This window comes from Xenopus tropicalis, chromosome 1, assembly GCF_000004195.4.
Source record: "Xenopus tropicalis strain Nigerian chromosome 1, UCB_Xtro_10.0, whole genome shotgun sequence".
NCBI classification, from domain to species: domain Eukaryota; kingdom Metazoa; phylum Chordata; class Amphibia; order Anura; family Pipidae; genus Xenopus; species Xenopus tropicalis.
Genome location: NC_030677.2, coordinates 24,079,744 through 24,105,659, shown reverse-complemented (window position 1 = coordinate 24,105,659; position 25,916 = coordinate 24,079,744). Strand labels below are relative to the sequence as shown.

Sequence of the window (25,916 nt, the reverse complement as noted above, 5' to 3'; positions counted from 1 at the left end):
GAAGGGGAATACTATGTGGCACATTGCCTGAAAGTAAAATGGCCACAGAGGTGTGGAGACACGGAAGTAAGTTCCACAGACCTAAGCTGTGACGTAAAAAGCCTGCGTCAACCCAAAATTATACACGAGAAGTCGCAGCTGCAAGTGAAGAGGGAAGAGAGTAATAGTTTGTAACTCTCATGTGTATTTGGCGATGCCGGAGCTGGGGTCGGTGCGTCTGCGAGATTCCAGCTCGGTGCTTCCTGGGGGTTTCTGGGCAGCAGTCGCTGTCTGGCTGGAGAAGCCGCAGGTTCTGAATAAGCGACTGTGCGGTTCCACTGTAGGGAAGCAATGGGATCTGGGGGAAGAGAGCGGCCCCGAAGGCATGGATGTGAACCCAATACTAGCGGTGCTGGGGGGCATGTCGGGCCCTGTGGGAGAGGCCTGCGATGAGGAGATGCTGAAGCTGCTGAGCGGATACGGGAATAGGAGAGGGGGGAGCGGCACGGTCACACTCCGGACTCTCATCCCCAAGGCCAACCCGCATTATCCGTCCTGCCGGCCCCGCACCGACATGGTTATACGAGGTACAGCCCCGCACCGACATGGTTATACGAGGTACAGCCCCGGGGCCATAGGCGGAGGGACACTGGGGAGGCTAAAGATGGCCCATACACAGACTGACCTACAGCTAATGTGACACTGACTCCCGGGGCAGCCCCTGGGGGCGAGGGGGGGGCTATGGGATATATGTTTCTTTTCCTATACTACTTTTTCCCAACTCCCTCTTGCTGTTCCCACTGACTTCCAGGGATACTGCTCAAAAGTGCGGGGGGGGGGGGGGAGTGTTTTTTTAACCCTAAAATGCTTAGTACAACAACAACAACAAACATTTGTAAAGCGCTTTTCTCCCGTGGGACCCAAAGCGCATAAGCTTGTCTCAGATAAGTTATGTGGCCATAAATGCCAGGCAAAACGGGTGGCTTTTCAGTTTTGATTTAAACGTGTCCAGGGTTGGAGCTGTCTTGATCCCATTTGGCAAGGAGTTCCACAGGGTAGGGCAGGGGTGGGCAAACTACTGCCCGCGGGCCACATCCGGCCCCTTGGCCTTTTTAATCCGGCCCGCCGCCAAGTCTCATCACGCGAGACTTGGTGTCATTGGCGGGCCGGAATTAAAGAGACGAAGGGGCGTAACGCTGGCCTGGCCCTGCCCACCCTGGCCCGGTCCGGCCGGGGGTGAGTAAATGTGGCCCGTGAGCCAAAAAGTTTGCCCACCCCTGGGGTAGGGGCAGCATGACAGAAAGCTCTGGGGATGGTCAGATTATTGGATCCATTTGGTCTAAGATTGTGGGAGGTGTGACGTAGTTGCAGCAAGTCTTCCAGGTATCCGGGGCCTAGGCCATGTAGGGATTTGTATGTTAGCATCCATTTTATGGGTAACCAGTGCAGTGAGCGAAGGATTGGTGTTATGTGGCAATGGCGGGGTTGGCTTGTTAGCAATCTTGCGGCAGCATTCTGTACTAGCTGCAGGCGGTGTAGGTCTTTATTTGGAAGGCCTGCATAGAGGGCATTGCAATAGTCCAGTCGTGATGTGATGAAGGCGTGAACTAGTGTTGAAAGAACCTCAGAAGGAATGAGGTGTTTAATTTTTGCAATATTCCTTAGGTGAAAGAAGGAATGTTTCACCACAGCTGAAATTTGGCTCCTGAAGTTTAATTCCCCATCAATTAGTAAACCCAAGCTGCACACAGTGTTGGAACTAGCAAGATCTGAGTTCCCTAACCTCAGTGGTACTGACTGTGTCTGGAGCTGCTTTGCTGTTAGGCAAAAGTATGTAAAAGTATTCATACCGGCACTTCTGTTAGGGGTTCTACATCCATTTGTGTTTGTGATCAGTTAGCTTAAAGAAAGGGCTAGTTCACCTTTAATTCACTTTTAATATGATGTAGACATTGATATTCTGAGACAATTTGCAATTGGTCTTCATTTTGTATTTTTTGCAGTGGCCCCCAGCAGCACATGTGAGTGGTACGGCTCTAGCAGGTTGTACTTTGCATGAATGGGGGAGAAGAATTGTGAAAAAGAAAGAATTTTATTGATTGGGGATAAAAACTTGTGCACAACTGCTGTTGGTGCCATGCTGTGACTGCTACGCCAGCGGTGCGTGCCACGGTCAAACACGCAGGCTGGCCTCAGTAGCTTGGTTCCCGGGCCGTCCCTGCCTCATCCAGCGCGTGGGATGACACTATCCATCACCCAGACTGGTTGTTATTTGTTTGGCCATCGAGCTTGGCAGCACGACGACCCCTAACATGGGACACTGGGATTGTGCCCCATCTACCACATGACATTCCCCATGTGACAGCGTGGCACCAACGGCCTCCCAGGCCAGTCGGCACAAACCAACTGACCAGTCCGGGGGGTATTTATACCCCTGAATTGCTGGCTGTTTTACCTTGTAGAGACATTTGTATAAAGTTGCCAATTTCAGTGCACAGTGTTGTGCGTGACATCAATATTATCCCTGCGCGTTCCTCGGGTTCCTTAATCAAAGCATAAACGAGCCTATTTCTCTCTCTGTAACACAAACTGGCACCCTAACTGATATGCAAATGAGCTGCCAGGGCCTCCAACGGCTGCTGGGTATCTCCTTGCCCAGTAGGAACAGCTCTACTGCTGCTGTGGGACAGGGAACTGTTATGTAGGGGGGGGGCGCAGCATCGCTACTGGCTGCAGGTTTAACTTTAATATTGATTGTTTTACATAGGTTTTAGAATCTATTCAGCGGATGAGCCCCAGTGTAGGTGCATTGCTCTATCTCTGCCCATCAGGGACTCCCAATGACATAACGTGATTACACCCTACACAACTGCAGAGGGCCCTTATGCTACACGCCACTGAGTGTCCCACTCATTCAGCCAATTGGCATCTTATTTATTGATGTGTTTTTAGCAAGCCTCTTTATTTCATTTTTGGCATAGAACATCTTTGGCTTTATGGCAGCTCCTGCAATCTGTTCTTTAGGAAAAGGTACATGTCAGTTGTGTAACTATAGGGGGAACAGACCCTGGGAGCGAGGGGGGGGGGCTCTGGGATATATGTTTCTTTTTCTGTACTACTTTTTCCCAACTATCTCTTGCGGTTTCCACTGACTTCCAGGGACACTGCTCAAAAGTGCGAGTGGGAGTGTTTTTTTTAACCCTAAAATGCTTAGGATGTAAAAGTATTCATACAGACACTGCTGTTAGGGGTTCTACATCCATTTGTGTTTGTGATCAGTTAGCTTAAAGGGTAGTTCACCTTTAATTCACTTTTAAAATGATGTAGACATTGATAGACAATTTGCAATTGGTCCTCTTCTTTTTTTTTTGCAGTGGCCCCCAGCAGCACATCTGAGTGGTACGGCTGTTTTTTCAGATGGTTTTTCAGTTATGTAGCTTTTTTTCAGCTCTCTGTTCAGCTCTCTATTTTAGATTTTTTTGTTCAGCTCTCCATTTGGTATTTCAGCAGCTATCTGGTTGCTAGGGTCTTATTTACCCTAGCAACCAGGTAGTGGTTTAAACAAGAGATGGGAATATGAATAGTTAAGGGGCCTGCATGGAAAAATAAAACTGTAGCCTCGCAGAGCAATATTTTTTGGCTGCCGGGGTCAGTGACCCCCATTTGAAAGCTGGAAAGAGGCAGAAGAGAAAGGCAAATTATTAAAAAACTATAAAAAAAAAAAATTTAGGAAGACCAATTGCAAAGTTGCTAGGAATAGGCCATTCTATAACATAATAAAACTCAACTTAGATGTGAACCTCCCCTTTAGATGTGTTTAAGTTTTATAGAGAGGCAGTGGGTACTGACATCCCAGGCACATTATATACAGTGAGACATAGTCCGTATTTACAGAACCAGCACATTATATACAGTGAGACACAGTCTGTATTTACAAAACCAGCACATTATATACAGTGAGACGCAGTCTGTATTTACAAAACCAGCATATTGTATATAATGTGCTGGTTTTGTAAATACAGACTGCGTCTCACTGTATATAATGTGCTGGTTTTGTAAATACAGACTGCGTCTCACTGTATATAATGTGCTGGTTTTGTAAATACAGACTGCGTCTCACTGTATATAATGTGCTGGTTTTGTAAATACAGACTGTCTCACTGTATATAATGTGCTGGTTTTGTAAATACAGACTGTGTCTCACTGTATATAATGTGCTGGTTTTGTAAATACAGACTGTGTCTCACTGTATATAATGTGCTGGTTTTGTAAATACAGACTGTGTCTCACTGTATATAATGTGCTGGTTTTGTAAATACAGACTGCGTCTCACTGTATATAGTGAGACACAGTCTGTATTTACAAAACCAGCACATTATATACAGTGAGACGCAGTCTGTAGTTACAAACCCAGCACATTATATACAGTGAGATGCAGTCTGTAGTTACAAACCCAGCGCATTATATACAGTGAGACGCAGTCTGTAGTTACAAACCCAGTGCATTATATACAGTGAGACGCAGTCTGTAGTTACAAACCCAGCGCATTATATACAGTGAGACGCAGTCTGTATTTACAAACCCAGCTCATTATATACAGTGAGACGCAGTCTGTATTTACAAAACCAGCACATTATATACAGTGAGAAGCAGTGGGTACAGATGGCAGATATTCAGGCCCTGGCACTATAACACTGGCACTGATACACAGCATTGGCCCCACTGTAACTAGAGTTGAACAAAACAATGACAAAAGTAAAAAAAAAAATAGTAAGTGCACAAAACAACAACAACAAATATATAAAAGCACAATGAGCTTTTTCAGGGGGAAAGAGTTAACTTACCATCCATCTGTCAGGGTAGGGGATAGGGATATTATAGATGTCAGGTGACAAAAAACAATTTAATTTCAGCTAGTGATTCAGCCTTTAGAACATATACAGTATAGTAGCTGGGTATAGTACCTGTGGGATGAAATCTGCAGCAAAAGTTCAGAGTTGGTTTTTAGGTAAAGTTACAGCTGCAGATCCTTCTTTTCAGGCTTCATTTTTGCACTGCCTTCAGTTTGTAATATCTCCCGAGCCCTGTCTGCATCTGTTCTTTGATTGGTCAATTTTACTGTTTGTCAAGAAAGCTGTGCTCTGATTGGGGTATCCACAAGAAGAAAGATCCAATCAGAGCACAGCTGATTACAGCAGAACCGGAGCTTGCAGGAACAGGAGAGGATTTCCCATACAGTGCAGAAACAGAGCTTTGTTTTTTTAAAGGAACAGTAACACCAAAAAATGAAAGTGTATAAAAGTAATTACAATATAATGTACTGTTGCCCTGCATTGCTACAACTGGGGTGTTTGCCTCAGAAAGACTAGTATAGTTTATATAAGTAAGCTGCTGTGTAGCCATTCACAGGAGAAAAGGCACAGGCTACTTAGCAGATAACAGATAAACCCCCATTATATGGGGCTTATCTACTAGTTATCTGCTATGTAACCTGTGCCTTTTCTCCTTTTTTCCAGCTTGAATGGCTGCCCCCATGGCTACACAGCAGCTTATTGATATAGTAGCTTTTCTGTAGCAAAAACACCAGTTTTTTGCAGAGCAACAGCACATTATATTTGAATTACTTTAAAACACTTTAATTTTTTGATGTTACTGTTCCTTTAAGGTGCCAAAGCAGGTTTGGGGAGGCTAGCCTTATTGAAAATCCGCCTATGCCCGGGACCCTCATATCCTATCGACACAGCTCACAGCCGGGGCTTCTTATGCAAGGGAAAGTAAATCTTCACAAAGAATTCATGTAGAATTGTAAGAGTGCTGCTCCAAGTACTTTGTTCATACATTATTTCTTCTAGTATTCAAGGGATTATCAGTTTTTACACTGCTAATATAATGAATTTGAAACAAGAGCACCACCTGCTGGCAATGAACATAATAATTTCCTGATAAACGAAGGGGATGTTGCGTTGCTTAGAACTCAACTCGTTTTCTCAGCAAAGCAGTTTGTCCATTTGCCCCTTGGCGGTCCATGTAATTGTAGGGGTAAGGTACAAAGAACAAAATCTACTGTAGTTTAACAGCAGTGGGAGGGCAATTGGTTGGGTATCCTTGACTTATGTAATTATTTGCTTCTTAGAGACTAGACCCTACCCTTCATCTACCCATGAAGTCCCATCCCTCATAAGATTAATGTCACACATAGTATTTCTCCCCCCAGTGGTTTACATGTGGGACTTGGAGGATGGAGCCCATGACAAACTGTGACCCCTATTTGCAGCTCCCATTGACATTTTGGGAACCGCTCAGAAGTGCATGTGTGGGAGTGCTGTCAACTAAAAACACTCCCTGACACAGTTTCTAATGGAAAATTACCAGGCTGTTTTTATTTATTTATTGCATTAGACTTAAGGCAGGAGATCCAGATTATGGAAAACATCAAGTCGCAAGCCTTCTAGATAGTAAAACCCCATGTCAGTAATACTCTAGTGCATGATTTTAGTTGTATGGGGAATGATGTGCAAGTAAATTATGTTTCACTATATGCTGCCTGCTTTATGTTTTGCTTGTTTATTTTTTGGAGGCAAGACTAAAAACTGGAAAAGCTGCCAACGTGGCCCTTCCAGACCTAAACCACAGTCTAAACGACCAACAACCAGCCTGATATTTCTTATCAGAAATTCCATTGGATGAGCATGGCATTGAGGAGTTGATACAGTTCTCTTATGATAGATCTCCATAGACATGCATTGTGAAAAATTCCTAGAACCAGGGGCCAAATAATCCGATCAGCCCAATAATGCCCTGTGCATGGGTGGCCAAATCAGGCAAAGATATGCTCATTTGGAGCCTCGCCATGTATTAAGCTTATATGCTTAGCTTTGGCCTTTCTCATGGTGTCTTCATTCCAAGAAAAGTGTCTGAAAATGCTTTATAAGCCAGATTATCTCCAGCCACACCACTAATGTTACTAGGAACAATTTCTACTCCCCCCAGTTGCTATGTGCAGAATTCTGCTCCTTTATTCTATCTGTATCTGAAGATACATCACATACAGCCATACTAATGTACTCTGTCATTTGCGTGACCTTTATCTTCCCCATAAGGTTACACTCTGTCCTACACAGACCACTCCGTGTTGGGTGGCTCCATGGATGAATACTTTTTACTGTAGCCCCATCCCTGCTTTCCCAGTTGCTCCTAATTATCAAAAGCACTAAGTCTCTCCACCTGGGCATGCATTTTATCAGGTCGGTGTCTTGCAGCCCTGTAATCTGTGTGCTTGAATGGAAGTGGGATGTTCCAGACTTGTTCTCTCCAGCACAATTCCAGCCCTGTAACCATTTTCTCAATGTTCCAGCCTAAAAGAGGAATGTCGCAGTCTGTCCATAACGTAGCCACTTTTCTGCAAATGGGTAACTTGTCAAGCCCCTTGAGTTGCTTCCATAAGACATATGATTTAAGATGGCCATACAAGGGCTAATAAATTCCAGATTAAGTCAACAGTTTATCAATATAAGTATGGGAGCCTCCCAACAGTTGCCATACAAATCTTGCTCAAAATCTTCCAAGTTTAAAAATACTGTTGTGTGAGGAACTGATTTATGTGGTCCTTGTGGTCCAACACGTCCTTTTAGGGCCACATAATAATCTGATCATTGGCCCCCAGCCCTAACATTGGCAACCCCCTTTCTTTCAGTAATTTGCACTTAAAAGGGGACCATCAATACCCTAAATAGCATGGAGACCTATTATTGGGTCAGAATTTATAGGTTGTTAATCCCTGCTATGAGAGGGTTATTAGAATATGATGGAACTGTGTAAATTCTGAATTTTCTTTATTAATAATAATAATAATAATAAAAATTATTATTATTACTACACAACTTAGGAGCCCAGTTTGCTCCCTGTCACATACCATTGCCTCAAAACAACAATGTCTGCCTCTTCTCATAAGTGAAATATTTGGTGGTCTCATTAACTTTGTCTCTTAAACCCCCCCCCCCCCCCCCCCTTTGCAGACTTACAGAAGTCATTTACTTTCCTGAATTGGTGCTGAAATAACGAGAATCCTCCTTTCAGATCTGGCTAACAGCATTGTGACATTCCTACCTCTGGATGAAGCAAATCAGGCTAAGAAAAACAACATTTATCAAATCCGTCTGAAACGTGTCCAGGATGATGAATGGTGAGCACCGTCGGAAGACTATTCTGTCCTGCATACATTAGCATTACATCTCTGCCTCTTTTATCATGTACCGAATTTCTGCAAATCGAAGAATTTTGAATCTGTCTTTTTTTTTTTTTAATTTATATTTCTGTTCTGCTGCAGTATGTGGTGTATACATATTCATTGGGTTGGTTTGCCTTACAGCAACATAACTGCTGCCCCCCTCCCCTCTTTTCTTTTTTTACTTCTCCTTGTATAATTTGGTTTGTTGTCTAATAGAGAAATGCAGCCTTGTAACACAATTCTCACTGAGCTGGCAATTTTTTTTACAAAGTGACATATTAGATGGTAGTGGCTTTGATTGTTCTCCCTTTGGTATATCAATAGTTCTACCTGCGCTCCAGCTAGAAATTATACATAAAGTAATGCCGCTGGGATAGAGGAGCCATGACTTCTGTGACTTAGTGCTAGGGAAAATAGAAAGACAGTCTTATTCTATATAGTACAGGTATAGGATCCCTTATCCGGAAACCCGTTATCCAGAAAGTTCCGAATTACGGAAAGGCCATCTCCCATAGACTCCTTTTATAAGTAAATAATTTTAATTTGTCAAAATGATTTCCTTTTTCTCTGTAATAAACAGAACCTTGTACTTTATCCCAACAAAGATATAATTACCCCTTATTGGGGGCAGAACAGCCCTATTGGGTTTATTTAATGGTTAAATGATTCCCTTTTCTCTGTAATAATAAAACAGTACCTGTACTTGATCCCAACAAAGATATAATTACCCCTTATTGGGGCAGAACAGCCCTATTGGGTTTATTTAATGGTTAAATGATTCCCTTTTCTCTGTAATAATAAAACAGTACCTGTACTTGATCCCAACAAAGATATAATTACCCCTTATTGGGGGCAGAACAGCCCTATTGGGTTTATTTAATGGTTAAATTATTCCCTTTTCTCTGTAATAATAAAACAGTACCTGTACTTGATCCCAACTAAGATATAATTACCCCTTATTGGGGCAGAACAGCCCTATTGGGTTTATTTAATGGTTAAATGATTCCCTTTTCTCTGTAATAATAAAACAGTACCTGTACTTGATCCCAACTAAGATATAATTACCCCTTATTGGGGGCACAACAGCCCTATTGGGTTTATTTAATGGTTAAATTATTCCCTTTTCTCTGTAATAATAAAACAGTACCTGTACTTGATCCCAACTATGATATAATTAATCCTTATTGGAGGCAAAACAATTGTATTGGGTTTAAATGATGTTTAAATGATTTTTTAGTAGACTTAGGGTATGGAGATCCAAATTATGGAAAGATCCCTTATCCGGAAAGCCCCAAGTCCCGAGCATTTAGGATAACAAGTCCTATACCTGTATGACAAGCCTATCATTTTTTAATGGGGGGAGGTTAAAAAACCCTTTTTAAGTGGGCTAATAGGTGCATAAATATTTATCTGCAATTCCAAAAATATTGGGAGGAAGCCATGGTTGTCTGCCTTTGACTTGCACCCTTTGGTTGTCAGAAATTCAACTCCTCCCATACCTTGATCCATGTTAAATAATGGATTCTGCTGCCTGAAATCCTTATGCTGTTCAGGAAAACCGTGCACCACCCAACATGTTTCCTCCAGCTTACAGCGTGAAGGAGGTGTAAGAAGGCGGGGTTACGTCCTGCAGGAGTAAGTGGAGGCCCAACCTCTAGAGAAAAATGTAAGCTTGGTATGTGGGTGGTGCATAGTTTCTCTAAAAAGCCGGCTTCTCTCTTGAATTTCAAATACAAGTATAAGATCTAATATCCAGAATGCTTTGGGCCTGGGTTTTTTCAACTTAGATATTCATACCTACTAAAAAACATTAAAACATGAAATAAACCCAATATAATTGGTTTTCCACCTATATGGATCAATGCAACTTAGTTACCATCAAGTGCAATCTAGTGTTTTATTATTACAGTGAACAAGGAGATTCTTAAAAATTAGAATTATTTGCTCAAAATGTAATCTTAAGGAAATGCCCTTCCTGTACTCCAGTGCCTTCTAGATAATATTTCCAGATAAGGGCTCCCATACTTTTACATAAAACCCACATTATATGAACAGTTCTTTTTATACATATGACTAAAGAGGGATTTGCCTTTATTCTATCTATCTATCTACAGGTATGAGATCCCTTATCTGGAAACCTGTTATCCAGAAAGTTCCAAATTATGGAAAGGCCGTCTCCCATAGACTCCATTATAAGCAAATAATTTTAATTTTATAAAATGATTCCCTTTTCTCTGTAATAATAAAACAGTACCTGTACTTGATCCCAACTAAGATATAATTACCCCTTATTGGGGGCAGAACAGCCCTATTGGGTTTATTTCATGGTTAAATGATTCCCTTTTCTCTGTAATAATAAAACAGTACCTGTACTTGATCCCAACTAAGATATAATTACCCCTTATTGGGGGCAGAACAGCCCTTTTGGGTTTATTTAATGGTTAAATGATTCCCTTTTCTCTGTAATAATAAAACAGTACCTGTACTTGATCCCAACTAAGATATAATTACCCCTTATTGGGGGCAGAACAGCCCTATTGGGTTTATTTAATGGTTAAATGATTCCCTTTTCTCTGTAATAATAAAACAGTACCTGTACTTGATCCCAACTAAGATATAATTACCCCTTATTGGGGGCAGAACAGTCCTATTGGGTTTATTTCATGGTTAAATGATTCCCTTTTCTCTGTAATAATAAAACAGTACCTGTACTTGATCCCAACTAAGATATAATTACCCCTTATTGGGGGCAGAACAGCCCTATTGGGTTTATTTAATGGTTAAATGATTCCCTTTTCTCTGTAATAATAAAACAGTACCTGTACTTGATCCCAACTAAGATATAATTACCCCTTATTGGGGGCAGAACAGCCCTATTGGGTTTATTTAATGGTTAAATGATTCCCTTTTCTCTGTAATAATAAAACAGTACCTGTACTTGATCCCAACTAAGATATAATTACCCCTTATTGGGGGCAAAACAAGCCTATTGGGTTTTTTCAATATTTAAATGATTTTTAGCAGACAAGTTATGGAGATCCAAATTACGGAAAGACCCCTTATCTGGAAAACCCCAGGTCCCAAACATTCTGGATAACAGGTCCGATACCTCTATCTATCGTAAAAAAAAAAGTGCGGGTTTGGAGTAGTGTAGTCTGTAGGAAAAATTTATTTCCCCTATAATAATAAATGCAATTATTTTAGATTTTTCAGAACACAAACCATGGAACTAATTGTCACCTGGGCACAAAACGCTAAAGCTAGATTTATCAAACCAAACTTGGCCATCAGCTCTTGGTAATGGCATCTCCCAGCATGCTCTCTGGGATTTGCAGTTTGGCAGGGCGGGGTGGGGGAGGGCTTTCTGTTTTTGGTATACGTGTGACAAATATTACTGTCTTGCTTTCAAGGTCAATCTCACTTTTCACGTTGTGCTCAGAGGGCTGGGAATGTGATGGAGTTGTATACCCTAAAATAACCTGGATGAAAAATGAGCTGCTATCCAAGCTGGCAAAGTGGTCCACGGAGGACAAGAAAAGTGAATTTAAAAGCACCTTATCGCTCATTGCTGTGGATAAATATAGCCAACTTTATCAGTGTCTGAAGGAAAAATACAGAGATATGGTGAAGGTACGCTCTGCATTCTTCCTTTAGCCCCCCGTCCAGCTCTGCCCATCAGTTAGGCAAATCATTTATTTATACAACATTTTAAAATTCCATTACCTCCCTGAGAATTCATACTCTCGCATATTGTTGCCAGGTTTTATATTTTTTCCCCATACAACATTATTTTATGCAGTGGAAAATTGCACATCTATCAAGTGACTGCTAAACCATGCCATGAAGCTTAATAGTATAAATGTTTAAATGTCTGTTTACACATGGAAGCTCTGCCAGAAACAACATTACACGTGCAGTTTCTTGGCTCTTTCCTGTGCTCTCTTGGTACCTGCCTATAAATATGGATAGAGTAATAATAACACAGTTAGGAATAGCTAGCCCAACGCTCCCTAACATGTTCAGCTTTTTACATAACATAGCACATATGCACTCTAATCCGTACATCAGTCTAATAACCAGAACTTTAGAACTGATTTTTGTTCCATAATAATGGAATAATGTCACTATTAGTTGTTATCTAAATGCTCCTTGTACTGCATGCTTAAAGAACCCTAAAGGGGTTTCATTCACCTTTAAGCTCGATGCACAAGGAGCATTTAGATAACAACCAATAGGGACAAAAACAAAATAGTGACAGTAACAAAAAACAAAAGTATTTCTTTGGCTTCCTGAAGTCGCCTGAAGTTTCCTCGCGAGGCGTCTTTAGAAAGCCAAAGCAACACCCTTTGTTTTTCCCACCTGGTATTTACATTCTCTCCAGTAGGACATTTTTGGGGGGATTAGAGGTGATTAATTGAGGCCCACCAGCCCCGGGTGCTATTCCTGCCATGTTACTGCCATTACCACAAAAATATTCTGTGCTGTGGCGGCTAGAGCACATATGCAGTAGAATAAAGGTCTTTACTGTACATGAACACTGAAGAGGATTGATGGGGCATCGGCACAGGTGGCAGCAGTGTGGTGTGGCCTAATAATACCCACATAATAATACACCGGCCTAAGATAAGTGATTATATTCACTTGGGGGTGTGTTGTGGGTAGCTGCCGAACACATTGTCACCCCCCCTTACTGGGAGAAGTTGTCATGCTATTTAGAGCCATAATGCTGTTAATCTTTCTGTGTAAGAACTAAAGCCATTTTATTGTACAGATGCTCTAGAGCTTCTTTTTTTTTTTTTTTTGCTAGATGTTTATATAAACTGTAATGATGCCTCTGAAGTAAAATATTAGTAAATTTAAATGCAATACAAACCCTTTCAAGTGCAGTTTTCAGCTCTAACAGTTTTTGAATTGGCAAATAGATCTTACATTGATGGAATGTGTGTACAGTGGTTATCTTACTGGATATACATTTGGATAAGCGGTGGCTTTGTATGTCTACTTTTTTATATTCCATGTAAAATATGTTCACTCCAAGGAGCTGTGCTAAGTGAAAAATGGCCTCTTTGTCTCACACAGCTGAGTACATAAAGGGCAAAAAATCCAATGACAGGAGAGCTTATGAACGCTGAATGATTTAAGCAGGATGCTCGGCGGGTTTCCTCATACGCTTTATAACCCTGTGTCATTTGGAAAATCATTGCTGTACAAGTAAATGTGCAGTTTAATTTGTTCTGCAGGTCTGGCCTGAAGTTACCGACCCTGAGAAATTTGTGTATGAGGATGTTGCTATCGCTACCTATTTGTTGGTAAGTTCCGACCTTGTTCTTATTGAGCCCCAGAGACAGGTAGACAAAGACAAATCTTAATGAGAATATCTTTGATATGCCCTCCCCACATCCAGACCAAAGCCTGCTGGCACTTTTATTTAATCTCATAGGAATCTGCCTGCACTGCCGCTCTGCTATCTACCACTATCCTTTCCTGTAATTTACAGCCAGTTAGTCTTCCTGTTGTTTATTATCCTTTACTGTGTGTTCATGGCACTGTTAATACTGGGGGGAGCCATTAAAAGTCTCTTCAGCGGCTGCACCTTGACATGAGTTATGTAGAACAGTGTTGGCGGGGAATAAAAATATTCTCTTTAAATGGGTTGTGATAATTAATAGACAACATTCGGGGAGAAGCAACACTTGAAGGTGAAGCAGGGTTGCCCAGATCAACCTAGACATTCAGTTAATCAGAATAACAATAATATAACCTTTAAACAGAAAATATACCCCATTTATCTCCCATCCCACCTTCATTTTAAGTTTTGCTGCAAATGCTGGGGTGGGATCAACTGTACCTGCCAAATGGGAAAGCTAGCCTTGTCTGGTTCCTATGCATGCAGATACCTCACAAAAGGATGTAGATAAGGGTGGGGCTCATTTAGCACAGGGGCACTAATGGCGTAAGGCAAGGTGATATGGCAGCAGTGCCCCACAGGTTACCAGGGGTGACAAACAGGTCTAGTAACTTTAAAGGGGTAGTTCAAATTTATATAGAATAGCTGATTCTTAGCAAATGTTTAATTGGTCATCATTTTTATTGTTTATGGTTTTTAAATTATTTGCCTTCTCCTCCTGACTCTTTCAAGTTTCCAAATGGGGGTCACTGAAACCAAAAAGCCAAAAATGTATTTCTCGGTGTGGCTACAATTTCTACTCTAATTCCGGCCTCTCATTTAAACCACTTCTGGTAATCTGCAAATTGTCTCAGAATATCTCTTTAAGAGACAAATTTCCAGTTTAATTGCACTCTCAGCGGTAGCGATGCAGCCCCCTAGACCTCTTTCAGGGATGGAAAAGTAACAGTGTAGGGAAGGTTGGGGGGCAGCATCACAACAGTTGCCACAGGATGCAGATTCTCTCCTGTTCAGCAAACTGTAAATCTACGCTAAAGGAGAGGGAACGTCACAGTCACTGGGGGTATGAATGAACTGGCGTAACACAAGAAGAGTGGTGTAGGGCTTCCCTGCCAGAAGAGCTTACATCCTAAGTCGAGAGAGCAAAAACATCCGAAAACTTGATGGATAGGAGAATATGCCCTGATTTTGCCTGATATGTTTTTGCAGATTCTCTGGGAGGAGGAGAGATCACAGAAACAATTGAGAGAAAAACAGTCATTTGTGGATTTGGGATGTGGAAATGGCCTCTTGGTGCATATACTGAGCAACGAGGGGGTATGTGTTTGGTACCTAAATTTTATTTTATGTTCTACCTTTATATATTCACCATCTGTCTGTCTGTATTGTGTGGCTTTACTTACTAATTAAATGAATGTGAATGGAGCCATGCCAAATATTGTCATAATCTTGTCCATCCCTTAGATTTCAACCCATTACCAGGAATATATTCATTGTTTCATCTTTGTGACAGACCACATTATCCAAGGGTGGGTTTCTTTTGACTTTAGGGATAAAATCTGTTCTGTATGAAGCCTAGGCGCCACTGTGGAGGAAAGCCATATAGATGCACTGCTAAAAATAGGTCTATTGCTCTAGTTCTCCAAGAAAGATAAAAAAAAAATGGATTCTGCACTCTCTTTTAAAGAGAAGCCTAAAACTGTATGCTTTATTGATAACAAAAAGCCTGAAATTGACTTGTGTCAATGTGCCTATTCCATTGTCACAGTTATTCCACAAAGTGGTCCCCAAAGACGTGGGTGCCCTCCAACCAATGCATTCACTATTCATTTGAAATTGAATGGCATTGTGCCATAAGTGCTTTTACAGACATTAGATTTTCTCATCATCTCTTCCTTGTCTTTTGTTTCCTTCCTTTCTTTAATAAACGCGTTCATACAGCATCCGGGCAGAGGAATTGATGTCAGAAGGAGAAAAATATGGGATATGTATGGACCACAGACTATTTTAGAGGTAATATATGTATTCTTTTTAATATGGAAATGTCTTGTTTAAATGCTATTAACCTATTATTTAATTGTAAGAAAAAGTAACGCAATATGTAACATACTGGCATAGCTTAAGAGAGAACATTTTTGGTAGGAAAGCAATTATTAATGTTTCTTTTGAAATAGTATATAAGTGGACTCTTTCCCCCTGTGCTTCATTGATGCACAGAATCTGATTTATTATAGGCTAAAAAAAAAGCAAGCTGGGTGGATCTCTGCTTCACAACATTGTTAGTCACATTTTAAAATATATTTTGTTTGTTTAAACCAGAACTATTAACATAAAAATATATTAACAAAGAGAGTCAGAGAACTGTCTCTCTTTTCATAGACTCCTCATGTCGGATTTAGTCCCTTAGAAATGGAAGCAGTCTGCCGATAAGGATTCTAGTTTATCCGGAGTCAAATCTGGATTCATTGCAGCAGCGCAGCTTTTCAAGGATTTTAGCAGAACATCATCTCTGCTCATAGAGATCATTGCATGCTCCCTCTAGTGGCAGAATAAATATTTGTTTTTATATATACTTGTCATTTCTACTTTAATTTGTAACAATAGAATGCATATTAGGGTACAGTGCTTTCATTGCCTTACAAGCAAATGTTTAGATACTACTTCAATTTTTTTTTTTTTTTTTCACCAAGGAATCTGCCATTCTTCCAAATGATGATTATTTGTTTCCAGACACAGATTGGATCATCGGGAACCACTCTGATGAGCTAACCCCATGGCTTCCTGTTATTGCATCTCGGTAAGAACAACACTTTTTCCACCATTGCCATGCATTTTAATTAGCAACATATATACTTCTTATCATGGACTGTTATCCAGAATGCTCAGGACCTGAGGGTTTTCCGGGTAAGGGATCTTTCTGTAATTTGGATCTCTATAACTTAAGTTTGCTAAAAATCATTTAAATATTGAATAAACCCAGTAGGACTGTTCTGTCCCCAATAAGGATTAATTATATCTTAGTTGGGATCAAGTACAGGTACTGTTTTATTATTACAGAGAAAAGGGAATCATTTAACCATGAAATAAACCCAATAGGGCTGTTCTGCCCCCAATAAGGGGTAATTATATCTTAGTTGGGATCAGGTACAGGTACTGTTTTATTATTACAGAGAAAAGGGAATCATTTAACCATGAAATAAACCCAATAGGGCTGTTCTGCCCCCAATAAGGGGTAATTATATCTTAGTTGGGATCAAGTACAGGTACTGTTTTATTATTACAGAGAAAAGGGAATCATTTAACCATTAAATAAACCCAATAGGGCTGTTCTGCCCCCAATAAGGGGTAATTATATCTTAGTTGGGATCAAGTACAGGTACTGTTTTATTATTACAGAGAAAAGGGAATCATTTAACCATTAAATAAACCCAATAGGGCTGTTCTGCCCCCAATAAGGGGTAATTATATCTTAGTTGGGATCAAGTACAGGTACTGTTTTATTATTACAGAGAAGAGGGGAATCATTTAACCATTAAATAAACCCAATAGGACTGTTCTGCCCCCAATAAGGGGTAATTATATCTTAGTTGGGATCAAGTACAGGTACTGTTTTATTATTACAGAGAAAAGGGAATCATTTAACCATTAAATAAACCAAATAGGACTGTTCTGCCCCCAATATTTGTATTTAAGTGCATATGGCACAAGTCATTGTTTGCTATGTTCTGATTGGGGGTAGCACATATTATGTTCTCTATCTGTATCTCCTGTTACAGAGATGTTATCCATGAATATGCTACTTTTCCTACTTTCATTTTTTATTCTTGTATAGCAAGACATTATTCATTGCTTGTCTGCCACAACCTTCCTTAACTCCATTGCTACTTACTATTATTCACCTTTGAATAAACTTTTGGTATAATGCAGAGTGCAATATTCTGAAATAACTTGCAATTGGTCTTCATTCTTTATTTGTGGTTTTTTTTTATCGCTTTTTGTTCAGTCGCTCTCTAGTTTGGAATTTCAGCAGCTATCTGGTTGCTAGTGTTTGAATTACCCTAGCAACCAGGCAGTTTGAATTAGAGACTAGAATGTGAATAGAAGAAAGTTTGTATGAAAAGATAAGATAAAAAAAGATGACTTTAACTGTAACATTGTAGCCTCACAGAGCTATAGTTTAAGGGCTGTTGGGTTCAGTGACCCCCATTTATAATCTTGAAAAAGTCTCAAGAAGGCAAATAATTAAAAAAAAATATAAAAAATAAAGACCTGTGGAAAAGTTGCTAAGAATTGGCAATTCTATAACATACTTTGAAGGTGAATTACCCCTTTAATATGTTTAGTATATCCAAGCATTTCTATTGCAACTATCCCCTTTTTGCTATAAAAGGTAAAAAGTTTCCTAGGTGTAGTAACCCATAGCAACCTATAAGTTGTCTTTTAAACAAATGACCAATAATTGACTCCTGCTGGCTGCTATTGGTGATTAGACCTATACAAAACTGTAATATATTTTTTTTCTGCTCACACTCCTGTATGATTTTAGGGTGTAGTTGCTTAGGAGGGTGCAGTGCTTGAACCCATAGCTGTACTAAAGTATTACAGAAAGTCCTGGTTGTGAAATCTAAAATAAATGAATGATAACTGTGCCTTTAAAAAGAAATATTTGCATGTATGTGTTGTTTTAAACCCATTGCCTTAATTCCCTTTCTTACAAGTACAATACATTGCCGCTTTAATCTGCCATTTAGGTCCTCCTATTCTTGCTGCTACTTTGTGCTGCCCTGCTGCTTTTTCAATTTCTATGGAAAATACAATCGGAAATCAACTAAGAAAACTCAGTATAGAGAATACCTTGACTTTGTGAAAGAAGTTGGTGATCAGTGCGGATTTAACGTGGAAGAAGACTGCCTTAGAATCCCTTCCACAAAAAGGGTACGTGTTGGTTTGTTTAAAACCATTGCTATCGATTTCCAGATCTCACAGCAAATGTCAAGGAACCCTAATCTACATTTTTATCCACATATCTAGACATTGGGATGCTTGCGGATACCTGCACATACATTATATATCATCTCCATAGCTGGTGTTTGGGAATAACTAAGCTCAGAGAAAGCCTTGCATACTCCATTTGCTCATTATAAATATTAGAACTGTAATATAAGGTGGGCATTAGTAGGAATAGGCTGAGGTTGTAATGGGGTATTTCTGGGCCAACCTGCATTGACTATATTTTATATAGTTATACAGCAAAGTTGGGGAATCTGTCCTTGACCAATGAACAGATAGCAGTGAACAGATAACAGTAACACCAAAAAATGAAAATCTATCAAAGAAATTAAACTATAATGTACTGCTTTCAGCACTGGTAAAAGTTGGGTGTTTCAAAAACACTACTAGAGTTTATATAAATACCCTGCTGTGTAGCCCCGGGGGCAGCCATTCCTGCACTGGTACAGCTGGGGTGTTTGCTACAGAAACCCTACTATAGTTTATATAAATACCCTGCTGTGTAGCCCCGGGGGCAGCCATTCCTGCACTGGTACAGCTGGGGTGTTTGCTACAGAAACCCTACTATAGTTTATATAAATACCCTGCTGTGTAGCCCCGGGGGCAGCCATTCCTGCACTGGTACAGCTGGGGTGTTTGCTACAGAAACCCTACTATAGTTTATATAAATACCCCGCTGTGTAGCCCCGGGGGCAGCCATTCCTGCACTGGTACAGCTGGGGTGTTTGCTACAGAAACCCTACTATAGTTTATATAAATACTCCGCTGTGTAGCCCCGGGGGCAGCCATTCCTGCACCGGTACAGCTGGGGTGTTTGCTACAGAAACCCTACTATAGTTTATATAAATACCCCGCTGTGTAGCCCCGGGGGCAGCCATTCCTGCACCGGTACAGCTGGGGTGTTTGCTACAGAAACCCTACTATAGTTTATATAAATACCCCGCTGTGTAGCCCTGGGGGCAGCCGTTCCTGCGCTGGTACAGCTGGGGTGTTTGCTACAGAAACCCTACTATAGTTTATATAAATACCCTGCTGTGTAGCCCCGGGGGCAGCCATTCCTGCACTAGTACAGCTGGGGTGTTTGCTACAGAAACCCTACTATAGTTTATATAAATACCCTGCTGTGTAGCCCCGGGGGCAGCCATTCCTGCACTGGTACAGCTGGGGTGTTTGCTACAGAAACCCTACTATAGTTTATATAAATACCCTGCTGTGTAGCCCCGGGGGCAGCCATTCAAAAGGTGAAAAGGCACAGGTTATATAGCAGCTAACAGATAAACACTGTAGAATATAGTGTCTTATCTGTTATCTGCTATGTAACCTGTACCTTGGCCATTCTATAACATACTAAATGTTAATTCAAAGATGAACTACCCCTTTAACGAACTCTCTGGCCCCAAAGGTCCTCTCTTATGGACACATGTTAATTTCTCTTTTACCTATCAAAAATGTATAAATGTATATAAAAAAAAATGTATTTATGTTTGTAGGTGTGCCTTATAGGGATGTCTAGAACGTATCCACCAACCCAAGAAAAACTTATTGATGAACAAAGGACACTGTACATAAAAAGCCAACATACTGACAGTCTAGGCCTTTCTAGCAAGTCATCGCTTGACCAAGATGATTCTCGGCACTTAGACTGCCATGCAAGTGACACGCAAGTGGGAAATTTAGACTCTTCTCTGGTTCCTCCTGAAAAGCTTACAGAAAGCTGGATGCCTGGATTCCAACCCCGGGAAAAAGAGGAGCGGATCCGAAACTGTGCTCTTCTTCCTAGGGACTTTATCGATAAAACTGTATTGCAAGTAGCCAAGTTGCTCTTAGATTCAAACTCAGAGGAAAAGGATCCCCGTATCAATGACCAAAGCAAATCTGTTTGGGACACGGGAAGTAAGTGCCCTTCAGAGGTTCTACTCATTGAATTAATTTAGCAAACGTTTTCTTTTTTCCATTTCTCTAATGTAAACTACAAAGACCTGAGAAAATGTTGTTTTATTTTGATCAGAATTTTGTACTTGTGAGAAGCAGATGCATCAGCCTAATGATGTGCTCACAGAAGGACATTGTCATTGCCAAACACATGGCCTCTAATTAGAGACTCCCAACATGTCTCGGTAATTGAGTTAAGTGTTGGAGTAGGAATTGTCCTTTCAAGTCTTGATCTGATTTGGGCACTCAGGAAATAAAGTGATCTGCCTCTGGTCTAGAGCAAGACTAATACGTGCTTTCATTTTGTACGTATCGTAGTTTTGGTTATAGGGACTTGAATCTGTATTAGTAGGGGGCACTCCTGATTTTTAAATATATCAGTAATGTAACTTTATTCAGCAAAATAAGATTTATTGAACTGAAGGGCAGTACAAAGAATCGTAAGTGAATTTAAACTTTTCCGTTGGAAAGTGCATTTTCATTTTATGTATTTAAGTTGGAATATTTTTTCTGTAGGAGCAGAACTTTTCATTACAATACAGAGGCTATGGTAAAGGGTTCGCTAAACTTCAGCATATAAGGTTCTCTAGAACTTTTAGCTTGAAATATTCATGTTTCCATTGGATAAAACATATTCTTAGTTTATTATTTTTGGATCATTTTGACTAACTTAGCTTTTTTTGTGTAGGTCCTACCCTGGTGGTAAACAGGTTGTGTAAAGTTTCAGGGATCTTTGACCACCCCCCCCCCCCCCCAGATTTGCAGATATCAGTCAAGGTTCTGACATTCAGGGCTTCAGTGAATATATGCACTGAGATTTTAAATGTGGTTGAAAGTCATCAGTCATGTCTGGCAGTAAGACAACTAGCTTCTTAAAGCTTTAACGGTTCCCTGAAGTTCTATGGCAGTTAATATTAGCCCTTTGCTCAACTATCCCTTAGACCACCCAGACCCAGTCTATACCTTAAATAGAGTGTGTTCAGATCCTTATTAAACTGTTGTCTTGCTCCGTCCCATTCCTCTTACAGCTATAACGCCAGCCCCCCATGGTCAGTGTGTTTGTTGTAGTAGCACTATGCTTTTCTATCCCTTCCTTTACAGTCCCTGCTTGCTCTTTGCTAGTATTTGGTTTTTTTTTTAGTATTTTTTGCTAGTATCTTTACCAAATGCTTCTCAATCCTGGAACATCACAAATTATTCTAAATTACACTATGGAGACCCAGGTGTACTCCAGCAAATGGGGAGGAACTTGCTTCTGTACTCTTATTTCTGGAGCTTAAATGAACCTGGTATGGGTGAAGGACAAAGTGACCTGTCATGGAAGCGTTATTTGTTTACGTGCACCCATCTCTGAGATGTTTCAGACAACTCTATGGTGCTAATTTTCTTTAGACATTACCACATTTAAATCTCTAGAGCTTAATTGGTTCAAGACTCAGGACAACACTGGAGGATAGCAGGCACCTTCCATCACCTCTGTAGGCTTGGGATTTTCAGCATGATTGGAATGTTTTGGAAGTCTTATCATGATTCAGATTTACACCACCTCAGACTCCCAAAGGGTTTCCTGCTTTAGGAATGGGCCAATATTCTACTGGAAATAATGTGTTAATATTCTACTGAACAAAGTACAACTGATCTGCACAAAGGCTTTACTAGCTCTGAGTTAATATATACTGGTTCTTCCATTCTCTTCTTTCAGTTTTCTTCTTCTTTCTGAATTTTTTTATTTTTTTTATTTAGGATCTTTGACATTACGGGAAGTTGCAGAACATCTTGAAGTGGACACACTGCAAAAATTAAAGAACGAATGTGGTGGTTTGCAGACTTTACTTAGGAACAATCATCAAGTGTTTGAAGGTAGACTTTAGATATGGCTGGTATTTTAAAGCTCATGGGGGTCACTTATCACTGTGTGGCTACTTTATTATTTGTCTTTGGAAAGATAATTCTGTGAGGTGTGATTGGTCAATAAAGGGGAGAATTTACTAAAACTTGATTTTTTCAGATTTATATTTGTTTGAAACCACAAAACTAATTCTAACGAATGGCAGTGCTTTATGCAATTATTCCAACTGGGAAAAGTACAAACGAAATAAAAAAAGCAAAACCCACAACTTTTTCGTATTGTTGCACAAAAGCCAGAAAGCCAGCGTCCAAAACCCCTGAAAATCTCTAAAACCACGAAGCAAAGACAGTTCTTCCAATTATAAAGGGACATCTGCCATTGGCTTCTGCATGATCTCCTCATGTTCCAGTCGGCATATTTTTTCATTTGGAACTGTTGCGGCTTTGTTGCATAATAAATTGTGAAAACTTTAATTTATTATTTTTTTTTTTTTTTGCAACAAAAAGCCCAACCCCAAAAAACGAGCTTTAGTAAATGCCCCCTAAAAAGTGTTTACAGCCTTCCTTAACAATTTGAGTAAAGTTAAGTAGCATCTTTATGTGACTTCCATTTTATTTCTTGCTTCCCTAAATGATCGTGCCTTCCTAGTTGCCCTCAACCTGATTCTTGCTTGCCCCTGGTGATGATAATTCTCCTCTGTTTTTGCGTTACTCAGCTTTGTTTCTAGCACCATGTATTGTAGTTTCCTTTCCCTTTGTTGTTATTCATGAATGCAGTTTGTATATACAGATATGCAACGTTTCACGTGTTTTTTATGGATGTGATTTTCCTGTAATGTAGAGCACCGGGTTTAAAATGTGTTAAAAACAGTAATACCCCATGGAACTGTAAATCCACTACAGGTATAGGACCTGTTATCCAGAATGCTCGGGACCAAGGGTATTCTGGATAAGGGGTCTTTCTGTAATGTGGATCTCCATACCTTAAGTCTACTAAAAAATCAGTAAAACCCAACCCAACAGGGTTGTTTTGCATCCAGTAAGGATTCTTTATATATTAGTTGGGATCAAGTACAGGTACTGTTTTATTATTACAGAGAAAAGGGAATCATTTAACCATGAAATAAACCCAATAGGGCTGTTCTGCCCCCAATAAGGGGTAATTATATCTTAGTTGGGATCAAGTACAGGTACTGTTTTATTATTACAGAGAAAAGGGAATCATTTAACCATTAAATAAACCCAATAGGGCTGTTCTGCCCCCAATAAGGGGTAATTATATCTTAGTTGGGATCAAGTACAGGTACTGTTTTATTATTACAGAGAAAAGGGAATCATTTAACCATTAAATAAACCCAATAGGGCTGTTCTGCCCCAATAAGGGGTAATTATATCTTAGTTGGTATCAAGTACAGGTACTGTTTTATTATTACAGAGAAAAGGGAATCATTTAACCATGAAATAAACCCAATAGGGCTGTTCTGCCCCAATAAGGGGTAATTATATCTTAGTTGGGATCAAGTACAGGTACTGTTTTATTATTACAGAGAAAAGGGAATCATTTAACCATTAAATAAACCCAATAGGGCTGTTCTGCCCCAATAAGGGGTAATTATATCTTAGTTGGGATCAAGTACAGGTACTGTTTTATTATTACAGAGAAAAGGGAATCATTTAACCATTAAATAAACCCAATAGGGCTGTTCTGCCCCCAATAAGGGGTAATTATATCTTAGTTGGGATCAAGTACAGATAGTTTTATTATTACAGAGAAAAAGGAAATCAGTTTTAAAATTCTGAATTATTTGATTAAAATGGAGTCTATGGGAGACGGGCTTTCTTTAATTCGGAGCTTTCTGGATAACAGGTTTCCGGATAAGGGGTGCAATACCTGTACCTGATTTTTTTTTTTTTTACATCCTGCTGTCTTCTTTTCTTTACACAGTGATAAATTCGAACGTTTCTATCCGGGACTGGCGACAGGAAGTGCACACCAACACAAATAAACGAAGACCTGAAGCCAAAAGAACAGCCCCCTCTGATGTCTTAAAAACTCGTCTGTGTTGGTTCTATGTGAATCACCCTAGTGGCTGTCCCCGCGCTGCGGAGTCTTGTCCCTACGCACACGGAGCTGAGGAGCTGCGACCCAGTCTGATGCCAAGAAAGAACAGAAACTCTGCCCCTGACGGCTACTGTTCTTCTAGCCTGGTTTTAATGTAGCCTTTTTTTTAAATTAAATTATCTCTGACACTAAACAAAAGTATTTTGAATTAATTTGTTGAACTAGGATTTTTCTGCACATAAATAGGTTGGTTGTGCGCAAATATTCACCTGTGAAGTTGCATCTAGTGTCTTGCACCTATAATGAACTTATAGTAAGGAATATGTCCGAAATAGCATCACTTGTTTTAACCAGCTGTAAGAGCTTTAGCACATCTTAGGGTGCTTTTATGAGCACTTTTGCTATTAAATTTATTTTTTTTTCATTTTAAAGCTATTCAGTCTATTTACTGTTAATATTATGAATTTTGTAACAACAGCACCTGTGTGGTCAGAGAAGGAATACAGAGAACTGGTCTGGCCTTAGACAACCTTTTGCCATCTCTTTCCTGAGCAGAGCAACATCAGAACAGTACTTTTTTCTGACCACACAGTCAGGCGTTGACCAGCAGGTAGCGGCATTGTTACAAAATCAATTACTCTCAGTTAAACAACTTAATAGCTATCAAAAAGGAAAACAGAAGAAGGAAAGTCATTTTGGCATTTTACTGCCAATAGATTCGCCACATTAGTGCCACCTAGAACACTATATTTATTCTGCAGAAAGCTTTTACTATACCTGAGTAAAGAGTCCTAGAAGCTCCCTCTGTTGTTTAAGATAGCAGCTGCCATTTTAGCTTGGTCTCCCATAGCTTCCTGCTGTAGCTCTAGCTGTTGGTAGCTCAGATTACACGTTCCTGGGTGGGGGGGAGTTTTATTAATTTTTATGGGAGAGGAGAGAGCTGTGCAGACTCTGGCCCCCCAGGAATGAAGGATTTTTCTGAGAGGAAGTCTGATACCAAAGAACATTTACAAAAAAGGAGACAAGAAATCCTGTGTTTCTTTTGATAGAAATGCTGCACTGAGTCCTCTGTGAGTGCTTATGGCTGTATTTACATAGACCTTTCTGATAAAGCTTACTTAGTTTTTACCTTTCCTTCTCCTTTTCTCATACAACAGAAGGCTGGCATAGACTGGACCATCATGAGAGTCAATGCAATTAGAGTTTATTAAAGGAAAAAATATACCAAGATACACGTTTTGGGCGTTTAATGCCTTAGAGGGCACTTGCTTAACCATAGGCTAGGCTGTGCTGAAAAGCTTTAAGATATACTTGCTAGCTTCCAAAACCTCTTTTAGACCAGCTCTGGGGGGGATGACTTTCTGCTATTCCAGAGCAAAATGTACTAAAGCTTGGCAATATATTGTATGTACTGACACTATCACACACAGAGAAGGACACTATTTTCAGTA

At 40.1% G+C, this 25,916-nt stretch overlaps 1 protein-coding gene across 3 annotated transcripts; it reads left to right on the top strand.

Moving 5' to 3' along the window:
• The first annotated feature begins 85 nt into the window (after positions 1 to 85).
• On the top strand, positions 86 to 24,890 carry trmt44 (tRNA methyltransferase 44 homolog). 3 transcript variants are annotated; one of them, XM_012955724.3, is made up of 11 exons: positions 86 to 566; positions 8,056 to 8,161; positions 11,617 to 11,836; positions 13,447 to 13,515; positions 14,823 to 14,930; positions 15,555 to 15,626; positions 16,304 to 16,410; positions 18,365 to 18,548; positions 20,114 to 20,516; positions 22,299 to 22,415; positions 24,349 to 24,890. In XM_012955724.3, exons 1-11 carry the CDS (start codon positions 194 to 196, stop codon positions 24,621 to 24,623), a joined length of 2,034 nt encoding a protein of 677 aa, XP_012811178.1. In that variant the 5' UTR covers positions 86 to 193; the 3' UTR covers positions 24,624 to 24,890. The 3 variants fall into 3 exon arrangements, with proteins under 3 accessions (XP_012811178.1, XP_012811179.1, XP_031751175.1); XM_012955725.3 differs by having other exon boundaries at positions 151 to 597; XM_031895315.1 differs by lacking the exon at positions 86 to 566 and adding an exon at positions 2,764 to 3,009.
• The last annotated feature ends 1,026 nt before the right edge of the window (positions 24,891 to 25,916 follow it).

Bases quoted from the DNA above. Each gene is read 5' to 3' on its own strand.
- trmt44 (XM_012955724.3), top strand. From the start codon at position 194: ATGCCGGAGCTGGGGTCGGTGCGTCTGCGAGATTCCAGCTCGGTGCTT. The intron at 8,162-11,616 runs GTGAGCACCGTC...CTTGCTTTCAAG, and splicing joins CGTGTCCAGGATGATGAATG to GTCAATCTCACTTTTCACGT. The intron at 20,517-22,298 runs GTAAGTGCCCTT...TTTTTTATTTAG, and splicing joins ATCTGTTTGGGACACGGGAA to GATCTTTGACATTACGGGAA.